Raw genomic sequence first — 22,752 nt, 5'->3', positions numbered from 1 at the left:
GACCCAGAAGTTCTGTGACGTGCTAGTCCAAGACTGGCACAGTCCACCTCCCCCACTTTGTCCCATCAGTTGGAGGAGTCACACTTGAGTAGCAACACTTGAACTTGGCCGTTGTCCACTCTTAATGGGAGAAGGTTCTTGGTGAGCCCTGGCTCATCAGCAAACAGGACTATGACCCAGTGCCACCAGACTAGATAGAGGAGAGCCATCGGTGGGCACTTTTGTTTATGTTTTCCTTGTCATTGAGTTCATTTAATGTCTAACTCTATGACCTATCCATTTTGTATCAACTTTTTACCTTATGTGATTCAGAATAAGGTGATTTCTAGACTGAAGTAGAACCTCAGTCCACTGGGTCTGAGAATGGCCCTCCCCAATTTGGATCCAATATACACATTTTTCTTTAGCCAAGAAGGTGTGTTATACATCAGGGTCTTTTTGGTATTCTGGCCTTGTCACAGAGGTGTGCTGGTGTAACTAGAGGCTACAAATCCTAGAATCACAAATAGACAAGGTAATATTAGTAAATGGAGGCTGTATTCAGCCTGAATGGTTCTAGCAAAGTTCAGAAGTCATCATGAATTAGGGGGACCACACCAGACAAGAGAAAAGTCATCAAGACCTCCATGATTGTACATGACTGTGAGGTCCTGGATTGAATCTTTCTTGTCCCCACTGAGCTCATGGTTCTAACTTGGGCACTCAACCTTCTCCTCCTTGTACCTTGATCTCCAGATATTTAGCCAACATCTTGTTTTCCCATTTCTTCTAGTCTTCCTGGTGACAGGTAAAGCAGTGAATTTCTGTTTTTCTTACAGGTTTCATATGCCTGGCCTCTTGTGTTGCATGCAGCTGATATACACCAGATGTGTGTTAAGGCAGGGCCCCTCCCTCCATGGTACCCTGTTCATGCTCCCATTGCCTGCTCTGAGATATCTGACCTGCTCTAATGGCTCTCACCAAAGGTCCAGTGGCTATCTACATTGCAATTAGCATTTAATATGAATTGGAAATTATAGCCACTTGATCCCCAGGAACTTGCTCTATATACCTCTAGGCCCAATACTCCCTTCATCAGACCCAGTCACCCAAATGCATACATAGGATTGAATCCTGTAAATGAATGCTCCTTCAATTCTGCACAGAGAATGAGCCCTTCAGCCTTCCCTCATGGCATCTCCTGAGTCCATGTGTGGGGCCACAGCCATAGGTCCTTCCCTTTGGGAAGAGCTGGCTATGAGCCAGATATCAGTTCTCAGGCCAGCACCTCATAGAGGTTCTGGTGGACCCATTGTGTGACTTCCACAGGCCCATCTTGATCATCATGGGCACACGGGAAATTCCCATGTGACTGTGGCTGGTAGGGGTGACAAGGACCCTATCTATGATAAGCTTTTAGGTCAAAGAAGCCCTTGGTGTCTATCAAGGCCCAGGCGCAGGAGCACCTGACTTCAAAGTCAATGTCATTCAGAGATCAGGTGCTTGTCTTCTCCCTCAGGCAAATACCAAAGTCTTAGAACCTTGCTAGATGAGTGTAGTCCATGGACCCTGAGAGCTTCTGAGAGATGTCAGGCCCCACCCCACACCCACTGCATCAGAATCTCCATTTCAGCAGGAGCCCCAGGGGATTTGAGCAGCACTTTCAAGTATGAAGAACAGTGGGTGACGCCTTGGTCATATTGTAGGTAACACCTGGAGGGAGATATCTTGAGCTGGGTGAATGACCTCTTTATTTATAGCCCCAAGTGTCTTCGGATACCTTTTTAGTGATCTTTTGAAGGGGAAGGACATGTGCTGGGGGATATTATCTCTCCATTATCCAAACATGCCAATTCATCGGTGACCCCCTTTTTAATGACAGAAAGCTTGCAGGACCAAAGCTAATATTGATTGGGGCAGTACTTTTTTAGTTCCTCCTGTAACTATATATGCCAAGAAAGGTGATTGTCTGGGAGGGTCTCTGGATGCTTTGCTTTGTATTATCCCACCCACTTTCAACATAAAATGAATAAAGGAAGACAGAGCTCTAGGTACTTCATAATATGTAATCCATAGGAGAAATTTTAACATATGGATTGAGGTCTGGCCTACCCACCTGTTTAAATTCTACCTTACCAGAGTGAAACACAATACTGGAAAATTTAAACACCCTGTATGTAGTAGGATGAGCACAACCTGTGGCTCTGCCAAGTGAAGGTAGTGAATGGTGGTGGCCAAAATTAGCAGGGGTAGAAAAGAGCATGTGAGCCAGATCAATGACTACACACAATCAAGGTTGATTGAGAAAGTGATTCCAGCACAGAAACAATGTGGAACCAGCCTGGCCAAGTGGGCACAAGCTGTTAGTTTCCTAAAATTCATGGTCGGTCACCAGGATCTCTCTACATTGTTGATGAGCCAGACTGTGGAGGGAGAGGGTGATGGGGTGCATTCCCAGGGCTCCCATTGTCTCATAACAGTTGTCATTTCACACACTCCCTCTGGAACCTATTTCATATTTATAATTTCAGTGACAGAAAGCCAGAGGCTCCCACGCAACATGTTTAGTTGTCATTCCTCATGTTTTTCATGCTCTACCCACTCGACTAGGGGCTGATCCTGCCTCAGAATCTCCATAAGCCTTTCTGATTGCCCTCAAGACTGATACAGGAGAGTCACTGGAATCTCTGTGTTGAACTGATGTTCATCTGGGGTCCTTCCTCAGGTGCCCCAATGGTCCAGGGTGAAATCTTTAAAATTTGATGTTGTCTCTGACTCCTATGTCTTAAAATTCTTCAAATTTGTGCAGATCTGATATTGCAGTGCATCCAAAGGGAAAGGGCTCCATACTAATCTGCTTCTCCTGTAGAGAGCCTGACCTGATTCCCAGTCTATAGGACCAGGCTCTTTAAATGCAAACACATCAAGACAAGTCAATGGACGGAGTTTAGAAGCCCCATCTTTAGATATGTATTCTCACTCCCGCCTTGCAGAAACCACCGAGCATCTCAGCATCGTGGGACCATGGATGCCCTGAGGGACAGAGGGGACAGGTCTATATCTAATGACAGGTCTCAGTCAGTGGGAATCAGAGCTGTTAGGAAGAAACAGCCACATATCACATCCATATACATTGATTCTGCCTGCCTTCTCCGGAGGGATGGGTGCTTGCCTTGGCTAGAAGGTGGTCTGTTAGTATAGAAAAGGACAGAAGTCTTACTTTCCCTCTTATCTTGAAGGTGACTTCTATTATGTGCCAATGAAATATGCCTCAAGTCACTGTGTTGTCTAGAGTGACAATGGAATGCTATTAGGATATTTTCTTCAAAATTATCCTTGGTACAAAATAGTAAGTGACCTGCAGAACTATCTTGAAATCAGCAGCTTTCACACAATCGTGAGAGTGGCCTCCCAACAGCAAGTTTCTTTGCACAGCAGTCTAACGGCTACTACCTCCTTTCAAATGACCTTGTTTCTACATATGTACATCAGGGTCCAGTCGTAGTTTCCTGGATTCGTTCTGGCATTGAGACAGGAATTGGAGGTTAAGCACTGCCTACTGGAAATCTTTATTTCTCTAGAGGGTGTTCATGCTAAACCTGCCTTTATCTGTTATTTGAGTCCTTAGCTCTGTCTGTATTATGTCCTGCCTGGATTTTTCACGACAGCCACCTAACAGGTTACCTTGCTCACAGTCCCACGTGCTGCAAAGCACCGTCTGTTCAGATATCAGAGTCCACTTGCTAAAGGCCAGTCTGCTCATGTCAGTCTCTGGCTTGAAACTCTTTAATGATTTCCCATTGCCAAAGGTAATCACGAGTGTGACCTGGGAAGCCTATCAGGATCTGCCGCCTGGTGACTTCCCAGGACACTTCTCCAGCACATATCCTCAAATCCCATTTGAAACCCCACTGTGCCTCACTATGTGTTCTTATAGCCAAAATAAATATCGAATTACACTTTGAGATTTTCCTGGGCGAAGCTCATCTTTAGAAATTTGGCTTTCCACTGAGTTCTGGGGCAGAACGCGAACTATGTAGAAGGGACCCTAGGCATCTCATCACTACATACTTCCAACTTTCCATCTGCAAAGATCTGAGGCCTAGAGGAATAAGAGCAGGTTGTGCACAGCCCAGCCTGCACACCGAGAGAACACACAGCTTCCAGAAGCCTCAAGATTCCATTTGCAGCTAAAGTTGTACAACGTGCAAACTACACAGTGGCTCTCCCTAAGGCCAGACATCCCTGCTTCAGCTCCTTCATACAGAGCCAAACCCCGAAGCTGTGCTGACATGCCTCTGAGTCTCCAAGATGGGCTCATCCAGGGACAGGGTTCCCACGAAGCCTCCGGTGTTAGGTGTCCAGTTCCCAGGGCCCCGAGCCTCTGACAGGTCCCACACGGGCAATGCAATCATTCAGATGAGCTGAAATCCATCATATAATGAGTCCCATATGATACTCATCTTTGAGGAGACATGAATAAATCATTGTGCCCGACGGGAGACTTGTGCCCAAATGGATGGGAGGAGGCATGGCCGTACTTTGATGAACGGTGCTGGCGGACAGCAGCGATTTAAGGATGAATGCGCCTTACTGTTTTGACCCACTAAGTCCCTGGCACCTGTTGAAACTAGACCTGGGCAAAGGGCACAGCCCTGCAGCTAAAGAAAGACGATAGGAACAAAGCCGTCTGCTATCAGAGCTCCACTCAGCCAGGCTGGCGGACATGCAAGCGGCACAAAACGATTCTGCGAGGCCAAGAACCTGAGCAGGCCCCCCTGCCTGGGAGACAAGCTTGCTCATTTCCCTCGTCCCCTGGGGCTCCCATCCATTCAGGCAGGCGCAGTTCTGTCCATCTGGCCATTCTTCAGTGAGGTTCTCCTTTTAACCAATATTTTGCACCACTTCCATGGGGAGACAGTGTGGCATGGTGTTAAAATGTAGGCTTGGGATAGGAATCCTGACCCCAGCACTCCCTCACCAGGCTGTGATATTAGGAGCAGACTTTGCTTCTTGGGACCCCATAACTTTCGCAGGGTTAAATAAGGTAAAGAATAAGGTATGACCTAAATGAATGATAGCAATCTAATAAATCCCGCCATGATGCCTTGACCGGTGCTCTTTGATGAGCCTAGATATCACATAAAGGCCAATAATTCCAAACGCCAGTGTCTCAGAGCACTTCAAAGGTTCTGCTTACTGCATATTGAGTCTATTCATTTGTACTGATGTTAATCCAATATGAAATCTAATTGGACAGAGAGGCCTCGGCTTTCTAAGACCCAGAGGCTTGTTGGGGCATGAGCATGCTTCGTAAATACTAACAGGCTTATGTGGGATATGCCACATAGAACCCAAATATGTTTTGGCAAATGGTTCCTGCCATGACTGAGGGGATACTTAATCAATCTTCTGGTCAGCTTTTTTCTCTTCCTTTTCTAGAAATGTTAGTCACACGTTGGCCAGCTTTCCCAGGACACATAGAGGGCTTGTCGGAGCAGCAAGGATCATGGCCTCAGAGCGTGACACTGGGTCACAAGTAGCCACAGCACACAACCTGTGGAATCCCAAATCCCCGACAAAGATGGCTTCTCCAAGGACGGGGAAGGGCTCCCAGACCCCAGCTTTGGCCTTCCTGCTTTCTCTAGGGTCCCACCATGTCATCACCCTCTCAGCACTCTCCTGATCCTGGGAAGAACACTGATTCAGAAGCCCTACTTTGAATAGTAGCTTCTTCAGACCAGCTACCTTCTTGAAGGTGCCAAACCTGCTAGTCAGACCCTCATCTGGTAGTTTATTTCTCATTGTATCTCTCACTCTTTCTTCCGTACACTTTTCTATTCGTTTCTGGGGGCTGCTCTGACAAAGCTCCACATGCTGGGCAATTTGAACGATAGGAATTGATTGTCACAGTTCTGGAGCCCAGAAGTTTGAGGTCAAGGTGTCAGCAGACAGCAGGGTTGGTTCCTCTGAGGCGGTGAGGGAGAATCTTTTCCAAGCTCTCCTCTTCTGGTGGTCTCTGGCCATCTTTGATGTTCCCTGACTTATAGAAGCATCACCTTGATTTCTGCCTCCATCTTTCCATGGCTTCTCCTTGGGTGCTGTCTGTTTCATCACTTGGCATTCTTTTTATAAGAACACCCACCTTCCTCCAGTATGACCTCATTTTAACTAATTACATCGGCAACAACCCTATTTCTAAATAGTCAAATTCTGAGAAACTAGGAATGGAGACTTCAATATGTGCATTTGGGGCCACAATTCAACCCCTAACAGCCTCTAGACTGTGTTCCTGGCTCTTGATTTTCTGGACCAGGGTTCTCCAGGGTCTTTGACCTTCTTTGTTCATGTGCTTTTAACACTTGAAAAATTATGTACCCCCCTCATTCATTTTTAAGATGACATTTAAGTTTTCATAGCATAATTTTAAATAGTTACATAGGATATGTGTTCTAATATATTGTATGTTGGAGCTACATAATTTTGCTTATTTTATTTATAGCAAATGTTTACCACATACCTTAATGAGAAAATCCAATTCTTTTTGTCATAGCAGTCAGCCCAGTCAAACGCACCTTCTGCATTAGGCAGAGTTGCTAGGTTATGCTGCTGTAACAAACAGCCCTAAGTCTCGGCACCTCACATGAGAGGACTCCATGTTTAGGGTGGACCATGGGGCAGGAGTGGGTATCTGCTCATAACAGGCACTCAGAGCGCTTGGCTGAGGGTGGTTTCTCAGCATAGGGTTAAATTACTATGCCTAGGAAGGGAAAATGAGGTCAAGTACAGGAATTAAATATACATATCCTTTCTACAGTGGCTGAAACAAGCCCATGGGGTAACTAACTCCAAGGGGTAAAAAAGTAAATTTTAATCATATGTCCCAGAAGAAAAAGAACCAAATAATTCAGAAACATCCCTAATGATTATCAGAAAAATGATGACTTCATTTTTAGTCAACATGTATGAACACATAATCCTGTGCAGTCTTCTCTGATTTTTATTTACAAAATACATAGAGACAGACATATAGATGGACAGAGAAGAGGGTTATAGCCTTTAAAATTTTTGCATTGTGGGGGTCTCACAACTAAGTGCCCTCTGTAGTTGTCCCTTTGTCTGGGGTCCCCAGGGGTTTCACAGTCTGCAATGTTGCATCATGGTGAGATTGGGACAGGGGAAATATTTGCCTTTCTTTTGAATGTGGGAGAAGGGAGAGAAAGAGGAGGAAGAAAAAATGAAATGGCAGACAGGGGGTACATTTCCAGTCATACAGAAACAAGCTCTGGGACTTTATTCCATTAAAGCCAACAATGCACCTGGACACTAGATGATCCTGTGTGCACCCAGGGGAGTGTGAAGACCCCCTCTCACCTAGACCTGCAGAACCTGCCTCCTGTACTAATTAACCTCTCTGGGTTTATCTGTGACCTCCCTAACTTTGGGTGTATGCTCAGCCCTGTCCTCTACAGGGGACCCCCTGGTCCTGCCTTTGTTAGCCTAATATTAGTCCCAATCCTGCTGTAATCTGATGAAGCTTCCTCTGTATACCAGCAATTTCCAAACATTTTCAGCATCAGTATTCTTTTTCAGATGAAATCTTTCAGGAAGCTCAATATGAAGTACACAAGGGCAAAAGTGCCCTTGCTGGGGTAGGTGGGGATGCTGGAGACCCAGGACCCCCAAGAGCTCCCCACTAGGTACCCCAAGTCCCCCCTGAGACCCTTGTCTGGGGGGCCTCCTAGGAGTTCCTAGAAGCACCTTTTGAAAACAGCCACACATCAAGATGTTTACACAGATACATTTGGAAAAGCAGCTGTATCTTCTACTGGGTCACTTTACTTTGAAGCAACCAGATTGGAACTGTGTAGACGGCCCTCTGTGAGCAATGCCGTCTGCATCATTTCTGCCCAAGTAGTCACGTAGGATATTGTCATTTGGTCACATTCAGGAATCTGGTGGTGCTTAAGGCCCTCATTTGGAATAAAGGATTGTGTCAGCATTTCTCTTCTGAATTCCTATTTTCAATGATTTATAATGAAGCATCTTTTTAAAATGGTTTCAGCTGTTTGAGCTATATGCAGCCAAGAGAATAGATCCTAGCGCTTTTTTAGCACTCCACTAACTATGAAATTGTTTGATTTTTACAAAACATATTTAGCAAATTGTTAAAAGTATTGGCTAAACACAGCATTTCATAAATGAAATGTTGAAGTGATCAAGATGTTGAACTTTAAAATCATCTGCTTTCGCTGAACAGTGCCTTTTTTTACAAAGTTCAATAAGAATTTTTAACATAATTTTACACAACATTATAAGTGCATTGATACATGTTGTAAATATCACGCCACTACACATTCTAATTACCTGATTACATTCATTTACATTAAATTTGTGATTAAATGTAATTTCATGCTTATTGAGTGACAATCCTTCTGAAATACTGCTTCCTACTCTCTGTTGCAGTGTGTGAAACCAAGTACAGCCCAGACCTGGGATGTCTGCAACAATAATTAGTAAATCGCATCCATTAAATCACAGTTTCTCAAATATAACTACAGACAGCAAAATCATGTGTCATGGAGTTAGCCTGCCATGAGGGAGGTGTTAGGACAAAGGTCCTTCTTTCTGTGGCTTTGATCTTAGGGGATCCTGGGATACATAGTAAAATAAGATTCTGCTTTGTCTTAAAAGTTAGGAAATCTGACCAGTTTTATGATGACAGCTCCATTAAGAGAAATAGGCAATGAAAGTCACCTGCCTTTATTCAGACCAAGTATTTTTAAGTCATAAGAATATTTTCTTGACTTACAACATTTTTATAGTCTTTTTTTTTTCCAAATTCTATCTCATCTCCTACCATCACCATAGCAACCCACTTCCTCTGGCAAGCCTGGGGACATTATCTGATCAGCTAGGAGGGGGAGTCTTAGCCCTGAATTTGGCCTTGAATGACTAATTTTATCTTCCTCTTGTGAACATTTAGCCTCGTGTGACATTTCAGCAGCCAAGTGTATGTGATGAAAAGTTTCTTGGTGGATCTTGGCTCCCCCTGATATCTTGATACTAAAGATTTGTCTGAGTTCTCCCCTATTGGTAGCATGGAAAGATCAGGAGAAGCCCAAACTACCTGTGTCTTGCATGTGAACCACAGGAGAACACAGGTAGAGGCACATGCTCCAAGACAAGACAGGCAGATCATCTTGTAGCCCAGAGTGGCTTCACCTAGGTCTCACTGCCTAAGGGAGCATTTATGGTATCTCCCAGGTCCAGCGGAAGCCCTCTCCACAGCATAATTATTTAAATGAAACAAAACACAAGCCTTCCCGCCTGAAAGGAGATGAAGAAGGGTAGTCTAGTGATACGCACACTGAGTGTGCATGAGATTTACCTGGAGGACTTGTTAAAACACAGATGGCCAGGATGTACCCCCAAAGTTTCTTTCATGGGTCTGGGGTGGGGCCTGATAATGTGCATTTCTAATGAGCTCCCTGGTGAAGCTGCACCTGCTGGCCTGGTTGGAGTGTCCTCTCAACAGTATGGAGACGTTGTCATGGCCCCACACAGAGCCCCTTGGAGGCCCAAGAACAACACTGGGATGTAGGTTTGAAATCTCCACCTACGTCATGCCTACTGACACTGGTATGGGGGGTACCCCTTTCTATTCCCACCTCCCCCTTGAATTGGCAGCTCCTTATTTACAAAGAGCAGCGCAACCTGTCATTCACTTGGAAGAAAAGGAAAACAGCATCTCTGCAGAGCCGCTTTTCTCCCAGAAACCAATTTATAAGATAGTTGCCAGAAATCACTGGACTTAGGGATCTATTCAGTTGATCTGACTCAGCTGAATATTTGTGCAGGGCCTGTTCCAAAGGAAAGATTTTTAAAGTCAAAGAAGGCTTTCTTAAGGCTCGCACACATTGAAGATTTCCATGACCCACTCCAGGTCCAGAAACTTTTCTCCATGAAAAAGGTTTACAGTTGAAAAATAATGTTTTAAAGTGTAAATCTTTTCACATAACTCTATCACAGGTGTCAGTAGGAAACTTAATAATTATACTTTGCTCACATTTCACTCAAAAACAGGAGTCATTGCTCTGTTGTGTAGCCCAGATAGGCAAGGTTCTCTTGAAAACCAGGCACTGTGTTTGTATTCAAAATAAGCAAAAACGTGTAACCGTAAAAATAAGCAATAATTTTGGAATCAGAGGGGGGTGGCAGGAGGCAGATATAACTCCTATTTGGAATCAAAAGTACTATTTTGTATTTTCCACATTGTGGGAAAGAGGCGGAGCAAAGAGGCATGCAAAAGTATGATTTTGGAAAGAAGTGATTTCTGCTAATACCAGTATAATCACAAATAAGCACTAGCTTACTAACATCCAAATGTTGGTGTCCTACATCTGCGTTACTCCTACAGGAGTGCGGAGCCTCTTCCAAACGTGAGGAGAACTTCCCCTCCAACAGAGTCTGCGCATACGTGTCTGGACTCTGATACAGTTCTCCCTCCTGCCGTTTGCTCCACAAGACTACTCTCCATGGCAAAGAGTGATGGGGAGATGACTTATCACTTTCCCATCAAAACAGCTATTGGTAACACCTCTAAGTCACTAAATTGCACAGACTTGTCCAGCACGTATGTAATGCTTTATTATTACTGCATTTTCAGGTAAGTGCATTCATTCATTGAGCATTTAACCAATATTTATTGAGCACCTACCATGCACCAGATACTGTGGATTAAAATATTTAGTAAATAGACTTTCACGAAGACAGGAGATAAAGGATTTGGGCTAAGGTTGACGTCAGCTCCAATGGGAGGCCTTGCCCCCTTGACTTTCGTCTCATGGCTTAACCACCATCTCCATCCTGGCTGCTCATGTTTCCAATTTTTTCTAGAAAATTTCCCTGGATGTATATTCTTTTTTGAAGTTTCAGGTGTACAGAACAATGCGTTAGGTTGGTGCAAAAGTAATTGCGGTTTTTGCAATTATTTTTAACCTTGTAAACCACAATTCCTTTTGCACCAACCTAATAATAGCCATTTCACCCCTCACAAATTGATAATCCCTCTCCCCCAATCTATTGCCCCTCTGGCATTGTATATGTTTATTACAATTCCATTGACTCTTCCCTATGTTGCACTCCATATCCCATGACTAGATATATATTGAATTACAGTTGACAAACAGTGTTATTCAGCTTCAGCTTCAGGTGTACAGTGCAGCGATCAGGCATCTACACCATTCCTGAAGTGGTCTCCCTAATGAGACACGTGTCCATCGGATACCCTACAAAATCTTTACAACGTTATGGATTATATTCCCCAAAATGTCTTTCCTATCCCTGTGGCAATATTGTAGTTACCAATTTATGCTTTTTAATCCCCTCCCCTTCTCCCTCATCCCCACCACCCTTCCTTGTAGCAAAGCTCAGCTTTTCCTCTATATCTCTGAGACTATTTCTGTTTACTTTGCTCATTTATTTAGTTCTTTAGATTCCACATATAAGTGAGATCATATGGTATTTGTCTTTCTCTGTCTGACTTACTTCACTTAACATAATGTTCTCTAGGTCCATCCATATCGTTACAGATGGTAAGATTTCTTTCTTCTTTATAGCCGAGTAACACTCCATTGTATAAATGTACCACAGTTTCTTCATCCTGGATGCATATTCTATATTGTCATCTCAAATGCCTAAATTTATCTTGATTCCCAGTTAGGCTATTTTCTTCTTGATTTTAATTAATCCATCAATGAGTGTTGAACTCTGCTAGGCAAGGTAAGAGGGGAAAGGTTCCAATGATCTACACCAAGGTCTCTGCTTTGAGGGAAGAGATTTATACACGTAAGTAAATCATATAAAATAATCAGTAATGCAAGGCAATATAAGATAATGCCTAACGAACAGTTGGAATCCTACATAGGGTAAGACACAGAGCAGGGAAGCATTCACCGTGAGAATAGACAGCAGGGAAAGGTTTCTGGGGGAGAGAGGAGGCGGTCTGGGTCCCCATCTGCCAGGCAGATGTGCCCTGGACAGAGAAAGTAGAGGTGGCAGGGAAAATTGACTTGACATCTCTGAGGTTCCCCAGGAAGGACTTTAACCAGGTAATTGAGCAAAATATTCCAAGTTTCATAAGTAAAAATGAACCTGTATTTCCAGAATAAGTTTACAACCTACAAATGATATCAGACAGGCATAAAGAGCGACTGTGAAATGGCGGGGTGGTATTTCTCAGACAGGTGAGATCAGGGAACATTGGTTTGAAACCCACAACTTCATGGCTCCCCGTGGCTCCATGCCCAGCCCTCCCTCACCTGCCTTCTCACACCTTTCTTTTCCTGCTCAGACCTCTTTCACAGCCCCCATTCTGCCTTCTCCCCAAACTGTCATTGTTAAACAGGTACCATAAAACTGAAGTAGTCTGATTGTTATTTCTTATGCTCAGTGGATATAGCTTTTCTTCTTACCAATAATTTTTAAAGTGATTGGATCCTTTTATATTTCTATTTATGAAAAAGAAAATTTAAAGCTGCAGTGGGGTTATCATTTGCTATTCTAGCCTGTAAGCAGCTCCGTGCCCTTTAAAGAAAGTTTCCTTATTTCCCTTTAGATAATAACATTAGTTTAGGCGAGCCCTTGACCTTTGGCAGAATATCTAGGCTATCATTTTATTTCTCTGAAACACCGTGTTTCCCCGAAAATAAGACCTAGCTGGACAATGAGCTCTAATGCGTCTTTTGGAGCAAAACTTAATATAAGACCTGGAGGTATAATATAATATAATAATATAATACTAGGTCTTATGTTAATTTTTGCTTCAAAAGATGCGTTAGAGCTGATTGTCGGGCTAGGTCTTATTTTCGGGGAAACAGGCTATATTCCCTTAAGGAAAGATGACTGATAATAATAGCAACTATAGTCATAGCAGCAGTTATGCTACATTTATGCTGGGCACTGTTCTTAGCACTTGACACGTATTTCATTGTTTGATCCTCACCACAACCCCAGTAAGGAGGCATCGTGAACAACTCATTTTACAGATGGGGAAATTGAGGGTCAGAGAAGTTAAGCAACTTTCCTAAGGTCACACAGACTGAAGATCTGACTGGTACTTCCATGACACTGTCTGATTCTGTGTGAGTAATAGATTCACCCCTCTCTGATGATGACTTGAAATATGAAATCATCTTGGGGAACATTTGCATAAATAGGAGGAATTCTAAGTCCTGTGTGGGACCTAGGCCCTCTTATCAATCAGAAACATTTGCTACACCTGGAGCTTCTCCTCTCAAAGAACATTCCTAGCCCTTGGCTCCAGGTGAGTTAGGAGGTGGTGCAGGGGGTCTTCCCTTGGTGAAGTGGCCAAGGCCCCGGGCTATTTGGTTCCCATTATCCTTCCTGCTCCAGGGCCCATCACCATCCCGCCCTCCCTTGTCCCTCACCTTGCTTTTTCCCGGTGTTGTCAGGTGATCACAGCTCCGGCATCATACGGAACTGTCTGAGATGAGCTGCTGACATTTTTGAAGCTAAGCAGGTGCAGGAGGGAAAAAAAGGCACCACGCTTTTTAGGAAGTCAGATGGCATTGTACAGCAAACAGAAGGCAGGCGGCTGATTTCAAAGCCCAAAATCAGATCCTTTTATTTGTGTAGAATATATCAATTTGGAATGCACAATTTGAAATTGCTGGTTATAGAATTTGATACATTTGATTGTAGTATAATTTTCCAAGGCTGCTGGATCCAAATCCCAACCCAGGGTGACAAGCTCACGTTCAGGTTTATTTCTTCGGGAATCATCACCTGGTGTCCCAAGAAACGTGCTTTGTAGGAAATGCTATTTCTGTTCCTGTTTCTAGCATACAAACAACACTCTTAGGGTGCCTTTGTTTTTCTGAAACACCTACCTACTTGCCATATGCTGCTTCTTAACATTTTTCAGAATGAATTTTTATTTGTTTTCACTTTCTCATTGATTTCTGCTTAACTAAACTTCCATGTGAACAAAATAGTGAAAATATTCTTAGACTACAGCATCTGTTCTCATCTCTTTCCAATTTTAAACCAGTTCTTAGACTGTGGCTTATCTCCTGCAAAGCAGCATCAAGCTCAAAGGAGAGAAAGATTTGGGCATCATAGCCTCCCATAGAAGTGTCACCGTCATCCCTCCTGGCCCACACCCCTCACCTCACCCCCATCATAACCTCCATAGAAGTGCCACCACCCAGTAGCTGCCCTGGCCCATGCTCCCTCCCCCATACTATAACCACCGAGTCTATTCACAAACAAGGGACATACTTGCTTTCCTGTGGTTGAGGAAAGCTCTTACCAAGAGATTGCTCATCAGTGGGAGGTGCAGAAAAGTGCCCTTGCCCACCTGGAATTGCAGCGGAAATCTTTGGTCACCATTCCTAGAAACAGAGAAGGAACCATCTCAAGAAAGCCTTGGCATGGTCTGGGCCTTCCCTGCCTGGCATGAAGCGGGAGATGTAGTCCCTTCCAATAGCCCTGGGTAGCACAGCACAGAGCACACACTTGAGGGTGCTCTGCCCTCTGTCTCAGTGACATCTGCGTTCCAGCCACCAATGAGCAGGTGTCGGAGCTGGGCCTCACACTCTCATTCTGGTTCATCTCAAAGGCTCTGGTCTACATGGCCCCATGGGCAACAACTAATCCCAGACGCAGCCACAGGAAGTGGATCCTCCAGGGTAGAATTCACTGCCATTTCCTTCTTCACTGCCATTTCTGAATTCACAGGAGCACCGTACATAGAAGCCTCTGTCTTAGAAGGAAACAAAGGAAAAAGAAATAGAGGCAGGAAAGAAGAAGGAAGAGCTCTCTTCCTGTCTCTCATGATGGCACAGGATCAAGGTGAAAAGGAGAACCCCATGTGGGAGCTGCACATCCGCAAGCTCTGCCTCAACATCTGTGTGGGGGAGAGTGGAGACAGGCTGACCCGGGCAGCTAAGGTCCTGGAGCAGCTCACAGGCCAGACCCCGGTGTTCTCCAAAGCTAGATACACCATTAGATCCTTTGGCATCAGGAGAAATGAAAAGATTGCCGTCCACTGCACAGTACATGGGGCCAAAGCAGAAGAAATCTTGGAGAAAGGTCTAAAGGTTCGAGAGTACGAGTTACGAAAAAATAACTTCTCAGAAATTGGAAACTTTGGTTTTGGGATCCAGGAACACATCGATCTGGGAATCAAATACGACCCAAGCATTGGTATCTATGGCCTGGACTTCTATGTAGTGCTGGGTAGGCCAGGTTTCAGCATCACAGACAAGAAACGCAGGACAGGCTGCATTGGGGCCAAACACAGAATCAGCAAAGAGGAGGCCATGCGCCGGTTCCAGCAGAAGTATGACGGGATCATCCTTCCTGGCAAATAAATTCCCGTTTCTGTCCAAAAGACGAATAAAATATTTTCTGTGAAATGTAAAAAAAAAAAATAATAAAGAAGGAAGAAAAGACAGAGGAAAGTAGGGAAGGGAGGAAGGAAGAAAGGGAGAGTGAAAGAAAATTCTTTATTAATTATTTTAGTCATTAAAATAAATTAAGAAGAGTAAAGAAAGGTCACCTTAAATAAGGCATGCTAACGAAAATACTAGCAGGGATGCTTCCAATTACACTATTATTTTTAACTTTTGTTATGAATTACAATCCTAAGTGGTTAAGACTTTTTCCTCTTTTCCCTCTCCAATTTTATCCCCTTTGGGCGCACATGTCTCTTATACACAATGATTACTCTCCCTGAAGCAAACACTATCACATTTTCTTTTTTACAAATAGAGAAAATGTGGATTATAAGATCCCTCAGATAAGCTATAGAAGTAAAAATTTAGGAAGCATTATTTTCACCATACAGGGGACTGTTCCCTGCTGGCTCCTATCCTACAAACATCACTGTGGATGGCCTGGTGCATATGGCTTAGACCTTTTGTTCTGTTTATTTATTACCCTAGATTATCATTTTAAAAAATGGAATCACATTTTTCATACAATTTCATAACTTGATTTTACACTTACTAATAAACTATGGCTACCTTTCTACACTAGTACAAGTAGACCCACACTGTTCTCTTGCTTTTCAGTTGATGTTTCATATTTCTTTACACAAACGGTTTTGTAGTTTATTTTTTAACCAATCTGTTACTGAGGGACATTTGCGTTTCTTCCAACTTTTTTTTTTGCAAAACGTCATTTCCAGTTTTACAAACAGCACTGCCGTCAGCAGCCCTCACAGATAGGAAGTGTTTGTGTGGCATGAACTCCTACGAGTGGAAATGTGAACAAATGTGAACAGTTAAAATGTTAACAGTATTGCCCAGTTGTACTGGGTGTGTATCGAAGTTCCCATTTTTCCATCCCTCTCTGTGTTGGTACCCATCATGTAAAGAGGCATTTCCATTTCTGCAATATAGAAAACATGGCCAGGCGTCCATCACATCCACTAAAGTCTCTTTTGCTTCCTAACTTACAAAAACAATGCCACTTGGAAATAATACAGTTCTAAAAACAGTATGCAAGTTGTGCCGGTCATAATCTCTACACTTTATGAAAATGGATATTTTTTCGTAATGTGATTTCTTGTAGGCCGTGGCTCTAGTGTAGACATGCAAGGCAGTGTGGGTTCCCAGTTCTCTGCCCTGGTAGCTCATTTTTACTTCTTTTTGTGGACAGGGGAGAAAGAATGCTAACTAAATTCTAAACTATCCTTAATTCCATCAATTTCATCTCAATTTCCCTGAGCTGTGTATTTAGATTTAGCATTCCAACTAGGCATTCCAAGGCACCAAGTCATCTGGTGACTAAAGCCCATGTCAGTCTACTGAGCAATGTCGCCTGTAATCACAATCAGGTGTGTGTGGGGGGGGTGAACAGGGGTCTTCATCAGTTGTCGTGGCTCCTTCCTTGGCTACTAGGCTGTCGGGCTCCAGGCCACTGTGCAGGTCAGGCAGAGGACCTTCGGAAGCAAGCGCAGGCATGCCATGCCCACCTCAGAATCCCATCTTTTGTGAGGTGTCCTGCCAGCAGGCCCATTGTGAGGGCAAAATGTATTAAGTGAATTAATATCTGTAACTTCCTGAGGAAGTACCTGCCACATGGTATGCTCTGTAGACGTGTTTGCTAAGTAAAGAAATACGAGGAAAGCCCTTTCTGCCTTTTTTGTTAGCTATTTACAATTGCCAGACCTTATTGATATTCATTTTTTAAGTGGGTTGTATTCGTCTATTGTTTTTTAACCTCCAGTCCGTTCAATGAGTATTTAACAAGTACATTGAGTTTAATGCACAATGAAAATTGGATTAACCAGAATTACATCATACCTGAGTAGATCGTGACTTTATATGAGGAAAGGATTGACGTTTTTATAGAGAAATTGACTTTTAGCCGTAGTAGATCAATAACAACCAAATGAGATGATATTAGGGATAATTTTTAATTCCTTATTCATCACACCATTGTAGAGATAACAGAATAATAAAACTCGCGTGCCTCTCATCCTACAGTTATCACTATCTTGCTGTTGTGTTTCATCACCCTCCCTCCCTCTTTAATTTCTTAGAGTACTTCAAAGGAATGCTTTTCAAACTTTAGTGTGCGTGCACAACACCCAGGAATATCGTTAAGAGGGAGGTTCTGTTACAGCAGGTCCAGGGCAGGCCTGAGACTCTGCATTTCTCAGCAGCTCCCAGGTGACGCCCAGGCTGCTGGGCCAGGCCACACGTGGATGAGCAAGATTTTAAAGCAAACCTGGCTATTCTATCAATGGCAGACACCAGGTATTTATTTCTTTGTAACTCTAGAGGAAAATAAGCACTTAATCCGAGCGAATACCTCCATCTCCTACATATATACATATCTTTAGCATTTTATAGTGAGAATTAACATTCAGGATGATGACTCACAATTGCAAAATCTAGAATCTGCAAAGAAAAGCCAAATTGTGTTTCCTTTTCTACATTCACAAAGGCAGAAAGATATTCTCATACATGTTACAGAGACTTCTAATCGCACTTCTTTAAAAGAAGAAAAAATTCAAAATCTACCCCATTTTCTGAGCATTTCGGTTCATTCGGGTTTTCGCCTGGATGGGACCTCAGCGCCGTGGGCTGTGGAGGGCACTGGCCCATGCTGAGATGCCTGCATGGCCCCTGCCTGTGTCCTCAGACAGGTCACAGCCTGCCCAGAAGTACATTCCACCTGTTCCCTGGCCCTCACTTCTCCTACAAATGCGTTTCCACTGCTTCCCCATGTCACTCCCACTATGGTACCAAAAGGAGCGGTTTTATTTTAATGGTTATATATTTATTGTATACATAGAATATACATAAAAGGAAGCGGTGAATATTGGAAGACGTTGACCATGCAAATGAATTATTCAAGCAAGCCAACCACATCCTCCCATGGGAACCGTGGGCACCCCATCCTCTGGATACTGCAAAGCCCCTTCAATGGTGCCTGTTTATTCACACTGAGTGCACTCTGTGTGGCCTTGCATGGTGTGTGGTGTCCCCTCCCCCAAGGCTGTGAGCCCAGATGAGGCAGGCTGAGAGAGAAGAGCTAAAGACAGAACCATAAGAAACACCAACATTTAGGAGACAATCAAAAGAGGAGTCAGCAGAAAAAATAACTGGTAGGAGAAGATCTGAGAGAAGGGAAACAGGAAAGAACAGGGTCTCAGAGCCCCAAGAAAGTACTTTACAAGGGAAGTAACACTCCCTCCTTCATTGGAATATTAGACACATTACCAAATTTTATTATAAACTTGTCCTGTGATGTGATTTGGATATTCGCAAATAACCTTATTATTCCTGTTATCACGATTAAAGGACTACATTCAGATGTGTTTGTTCACCTTCTCTTCACTTTGTTGATGGTAAGGACTCCTGCTTTAGGATTACAGGGATGGCCAAACACCCGACTCCTTACACTGGGCAGATGAGACAGAGCAGGTTATTAGTCACACATACTCACAGCCCTGGAGGAGGGGACGCCACACACTGCACAGGGCCACACAGAACACGCAGAGGGAACAAGGGGCCACCGTTGAAGGGGCTTTGCAGTAACCAGAGGATGGGGTTCCCATGGGAGGATGTGGTTGGCTTGTTTGAATAATTCCGTGGGCTGTCCGGGAACTGAAGCCCACTACTCAGGGATGAGCAGGTACTGTGCCTGGCCCCTGTGATAAGCAGGGCTGTTTGGCTGGGAGACCTTATCCATGGTTGCAGAATTGGGAAGGGGACTTGCATTGAGGCCTTTCGAGACCCTCCCAATTTTATCAGGGATCAAGGTAGTATATGATACTGGGTCTTAATTTAGGCCTTACACAAAATACCATTTATATTTACAACAACAGAAACTTAGTTGATGCTACCTGTCACCTAGCAACCACTGAGTGGATAGACAAGCATGACCACCTCCCTGTATCCCTGGAAGGTGGCCAAGCTTCTCTGTCCACCTAGTGACTGCTGGAAGTGAGGTTAACTGAACAGTGATATCAGTTTATCCTAGAAAGGGCACATCCATTATGAATGCTGGAGAAAACCTCCCATGCCAGTCTCAACCTGGTTTCATCTGCATAGATTCCTACCAACGACCTAGCAAGTTAAATGCTAGGTGATTTATTATCAACTATGGATAGTAAGCAGATCCTGCTTCCTCAGAAACATATGCATGTGTGATTCAGTCTCCACTGCCATTCTTAATTTTATTTCTTTATTCCTAAGTAGGCGATGTTTGTATGTGATGCAAAATCAGGGGCCACAAACAAGTCTTCAATAAGAATGCTCCTTCTCCATCCTCAACCACTAGCCCCTCCCAGGGAGCAGCCAGGGTTTGCACTGGGCCATCACAAAAGTATACCGAAGACAATTTGCTTCAATAAAATAAGTCCCATAAAGTCCTAACATCATAATTTTTGTTACAAGTCAATCTACAAGCCTCCGAGTCACCAAAGTGCTTATGGAGTTTATTGAAATGCCGTACGTGTGCAGACAGGCTGGCGAGTAAACACAGCTCACAGAAGATCACCCTGTCTTCACCTGAGGTGTCTCCAATCTCCTGGGCTGATAAAGAATCTCTTCCCATTTATTCTGCCTACTTTCTAAGATTATCTGTTACCGCCCTCAGTGAGTGGCTGTTTGCTAATCTGATAGAAACACATTTACAGCATCTGGCCATAGTTCCATTCATTTCTATTGGTTGTTCCCAATGCTCCATTCATTCTTATTGGTGGTTCCCAATGCAGCCTAGTGTCTTGTGGAATAAAAAATTATAGTATGCGCTCACTGTATATGAACAATGTATGTATCAATGTGTGTATTTGCATTTGCTTCTTAAAAACAAATTAAAGCTATTTAGTGCTTAGAGAATCATGGCTGCATGCTGAGGAAGTTGGGAGCAATGAAAACGGTCTGGCCAGAGCCCAGAGAAAACCACTCGTGTCCAGCAGCCGTAGTCATTATTTCCTACTCGCCAACCCAGCAGTGTCCTCAGTTGAGGAGGGATCCTGTTAAGGCCAGGAAATCTAGAATTAAGACCCCCTACAAAAAGCAGAACAGTTTTACCTTTTTAAAATGTGTTTCCCTATTCTCTTCTTTTTTTTTTCTTTTGAAAGTTCCCTCTTCTGATAGTGTCATCTCCTTCCCTCGTGAGTGGCACATAATAATGACTGCAGGGTCTGTTTCTAATCCAGCTCACTTCAGACAAGATTTAACGTTTTTTTAATGATCTAATGTGAGGAAAAATGTGATAAAATTGCTGGAATTTCAAAAGGCAGAGCAAAGAGGAGATTACATGAATGAGTCAGATCACAAGACGACTTCATTCACGCTCCATTTCAACAAGCACCAAATATGACATGAATGTTCTGTATTATCATTACTCCGCTTAGGCTAAGTATCAGAAAGGTCAGGCCATTTTCAGAACAATCTGGGAGTCTCAGCTTTTCTGTGAGAGAGGACGAAAGAAGAGAGAGAATGAAAATGACCTTCTCACTATTGATCTAATTACAGCAAATGTGTGAGTGCACGTCCATGATTATCTTCCGTGTGGGTTGGTATAGGCTGTTCCCCTTCTCCCATCTCCTGTGATGTGCCATGGTGACTAACTCTTCCCTCCAGGCACTATTTTCTGGGGGTGGCTTGTCGCTGAATTCCAGAGCTGTTTTCTGCTATTATCCCATTCCTTCCAGCCACACTTCTCACCAGGAAGTTTCCTCCAAGAGTTTCCTCCAAAGCTGACTTTGTGAAGATCCTCTCGTGATGCCCCAGAAGGGAGTAAATGCCACCATTTTGCTTCCTCCTTTGACCATAGTTGTGCCCACCACCTACCCACCTCTCTTTCAACCCAGGCTCCCAGGTACCTCAGTATTTTAAGGGTAGATAATCTGGAGAAACATAATGGTATCAAAAATGAAACTGCACTTATTGTAAGTTCTTACTTTGAAATGATTTGAAAAACTGTAGTCTTTGGGAAGCATTTTACCACAGCCATCTCAGCAATGGAAACAGGTCTACAGGGAGGCAGGAGACCTGTATTCTAGCCTGCTGAATTGTCATCTACCCATACATGCATAAAATAAATTCTGCAGTGGGTGCTAAGTTAGTGGTCCCTGTTTGTAGAACATTACAGTCAGGTCCTGAGAGCCCTGTGAGATGAACTGGCTTGTCCATAGCCTCTAGCAGTTCATATGCTGGTGAGACCAGGCATGACATGAACGTGAAGAGGAGTGTGACAAATGTGGGCATTATGCACTTGGATTCCTCCCCATGACCCCCCCTTAGATTCTTAATAGAGACAGGAATAATTGTGAAATGCTTCATGCAATTGTTGTTGTCATGGGTATATTCTAATATGTATGTGCTTTTGGCAGAAGAAAGTCATACTAGAAGGAAAGTCAGAGATGCAAGAAGGAATGTTAGCCAGGTGTTGACTGTATAAAACAAAACGATGACAAGTTGAAGAAGACAAGCTAGAATTAAAACATAATGAGAAAGTGAGGGATCATATGGCAGATATGAAGAATTCCTACAAAGCTATGAAGGGTGGCAGCCATGAAGGGATGAATGCACTGGCCAGGAACGGCCAAAGTGGCCAGGATGGCCTGAATCTACCCGCTCAGGGCGACAGTGGGAACACAGAGCAAAGAGTAAACATTGATAGAAATTAGCAACTGGTGTCCAATTCAATGGGAAAGAAAGAGAAGAGGCAACATTGTCTCCAGGATTTTGAGGTTGGGCGGAAGAATCTGTGCCTTGAAAGAATCTGTGCCTTGGAAGAATCTGTGCCTTGCATAAATAAAAGTTGGGAATCTGCAGGAGAGCCATCTATTTGTGGTGGAAAGAGGGAGACCGTAAATTAAATTTAGGGCTATTTGCTTTGAGGCGACAGTGAGGTATTTGTGTGGCAACATCCCCTAAGGAACTGAAAATATGGACTAGGAAATCAGATAGGAAGTGAGCACTGGAGATGATGTGAGGCAGGAAACAGTAGTAATTAGTAAGGAACATGGAAAGGAGAAAGGAGGCCAGAGCAGTACCAAGCACCATATCTGCATGGCTCTCTCTAGACTTTTCTATGGCTAGCACTGACTCCCCATATCTAGGTCACAGGTAATAAGATGCCACGAGATTTTCCACTCATTATTATTAACCACATTTTTTGACAAGCACTTGAAATAGATTATCATCCTGTTTGAATACCCCCCGCCCCCATCCTTCTTCACCTGCAGCTTTGATTCAGATAAAAATAAAAGGAGGG

At 43.6% G+C, this 22,752-nt stretch overlaps 2 protein-coding genes across 2 annotated transcripts in view; both read left to right on the top strand.

Annotated features, from left to right (window-relative positions):
• The window catches only part of LOC308496450 (uncharacterized protein), a 206,773-nt gene that overhangs the window by 36,525 nt on the left and 147,496 nt on the right, over positions 1 to 22,752 (top strand). The gene's annotated exons all lie outside the window — the stretch shown is intronic.
• Positions 14,838 to 15,395, top strand: LOC308496715 (large ribosomal subunit protein uL5-like; the record flags this gene model as incomplete). Its single annotated transcript, XM_081046313.1, has 1 exon — positions 14,838 to 15,395. The coding sequence occupies one exon, from the start codon at positions 14,838 to 14,840 to the stop codon at positions 15,375 to 15,377; it is 540 nt and encodes a 179-aa protein (XP_080902439.1). The 3' UTR covers positions 15,378 to 15,395.

This window comes from Rhinolophus hipposideros, assembly GCF_964194185.1.
Source record: "Rhinolophus hipposideros genome assembly, chromosome: 4".
Taxonomy (NCBI): Eukaryota; Metazoa; Chordata; class Mammalia; order Chiroptera; family Rhinolophidae; genus Rhinolophus; species Rhinolophus hipposideros.
Note: the sequence above shows the minus strand (reverse complement) of the source record. Positions and strands in the feature narration are given on the sequence as shown.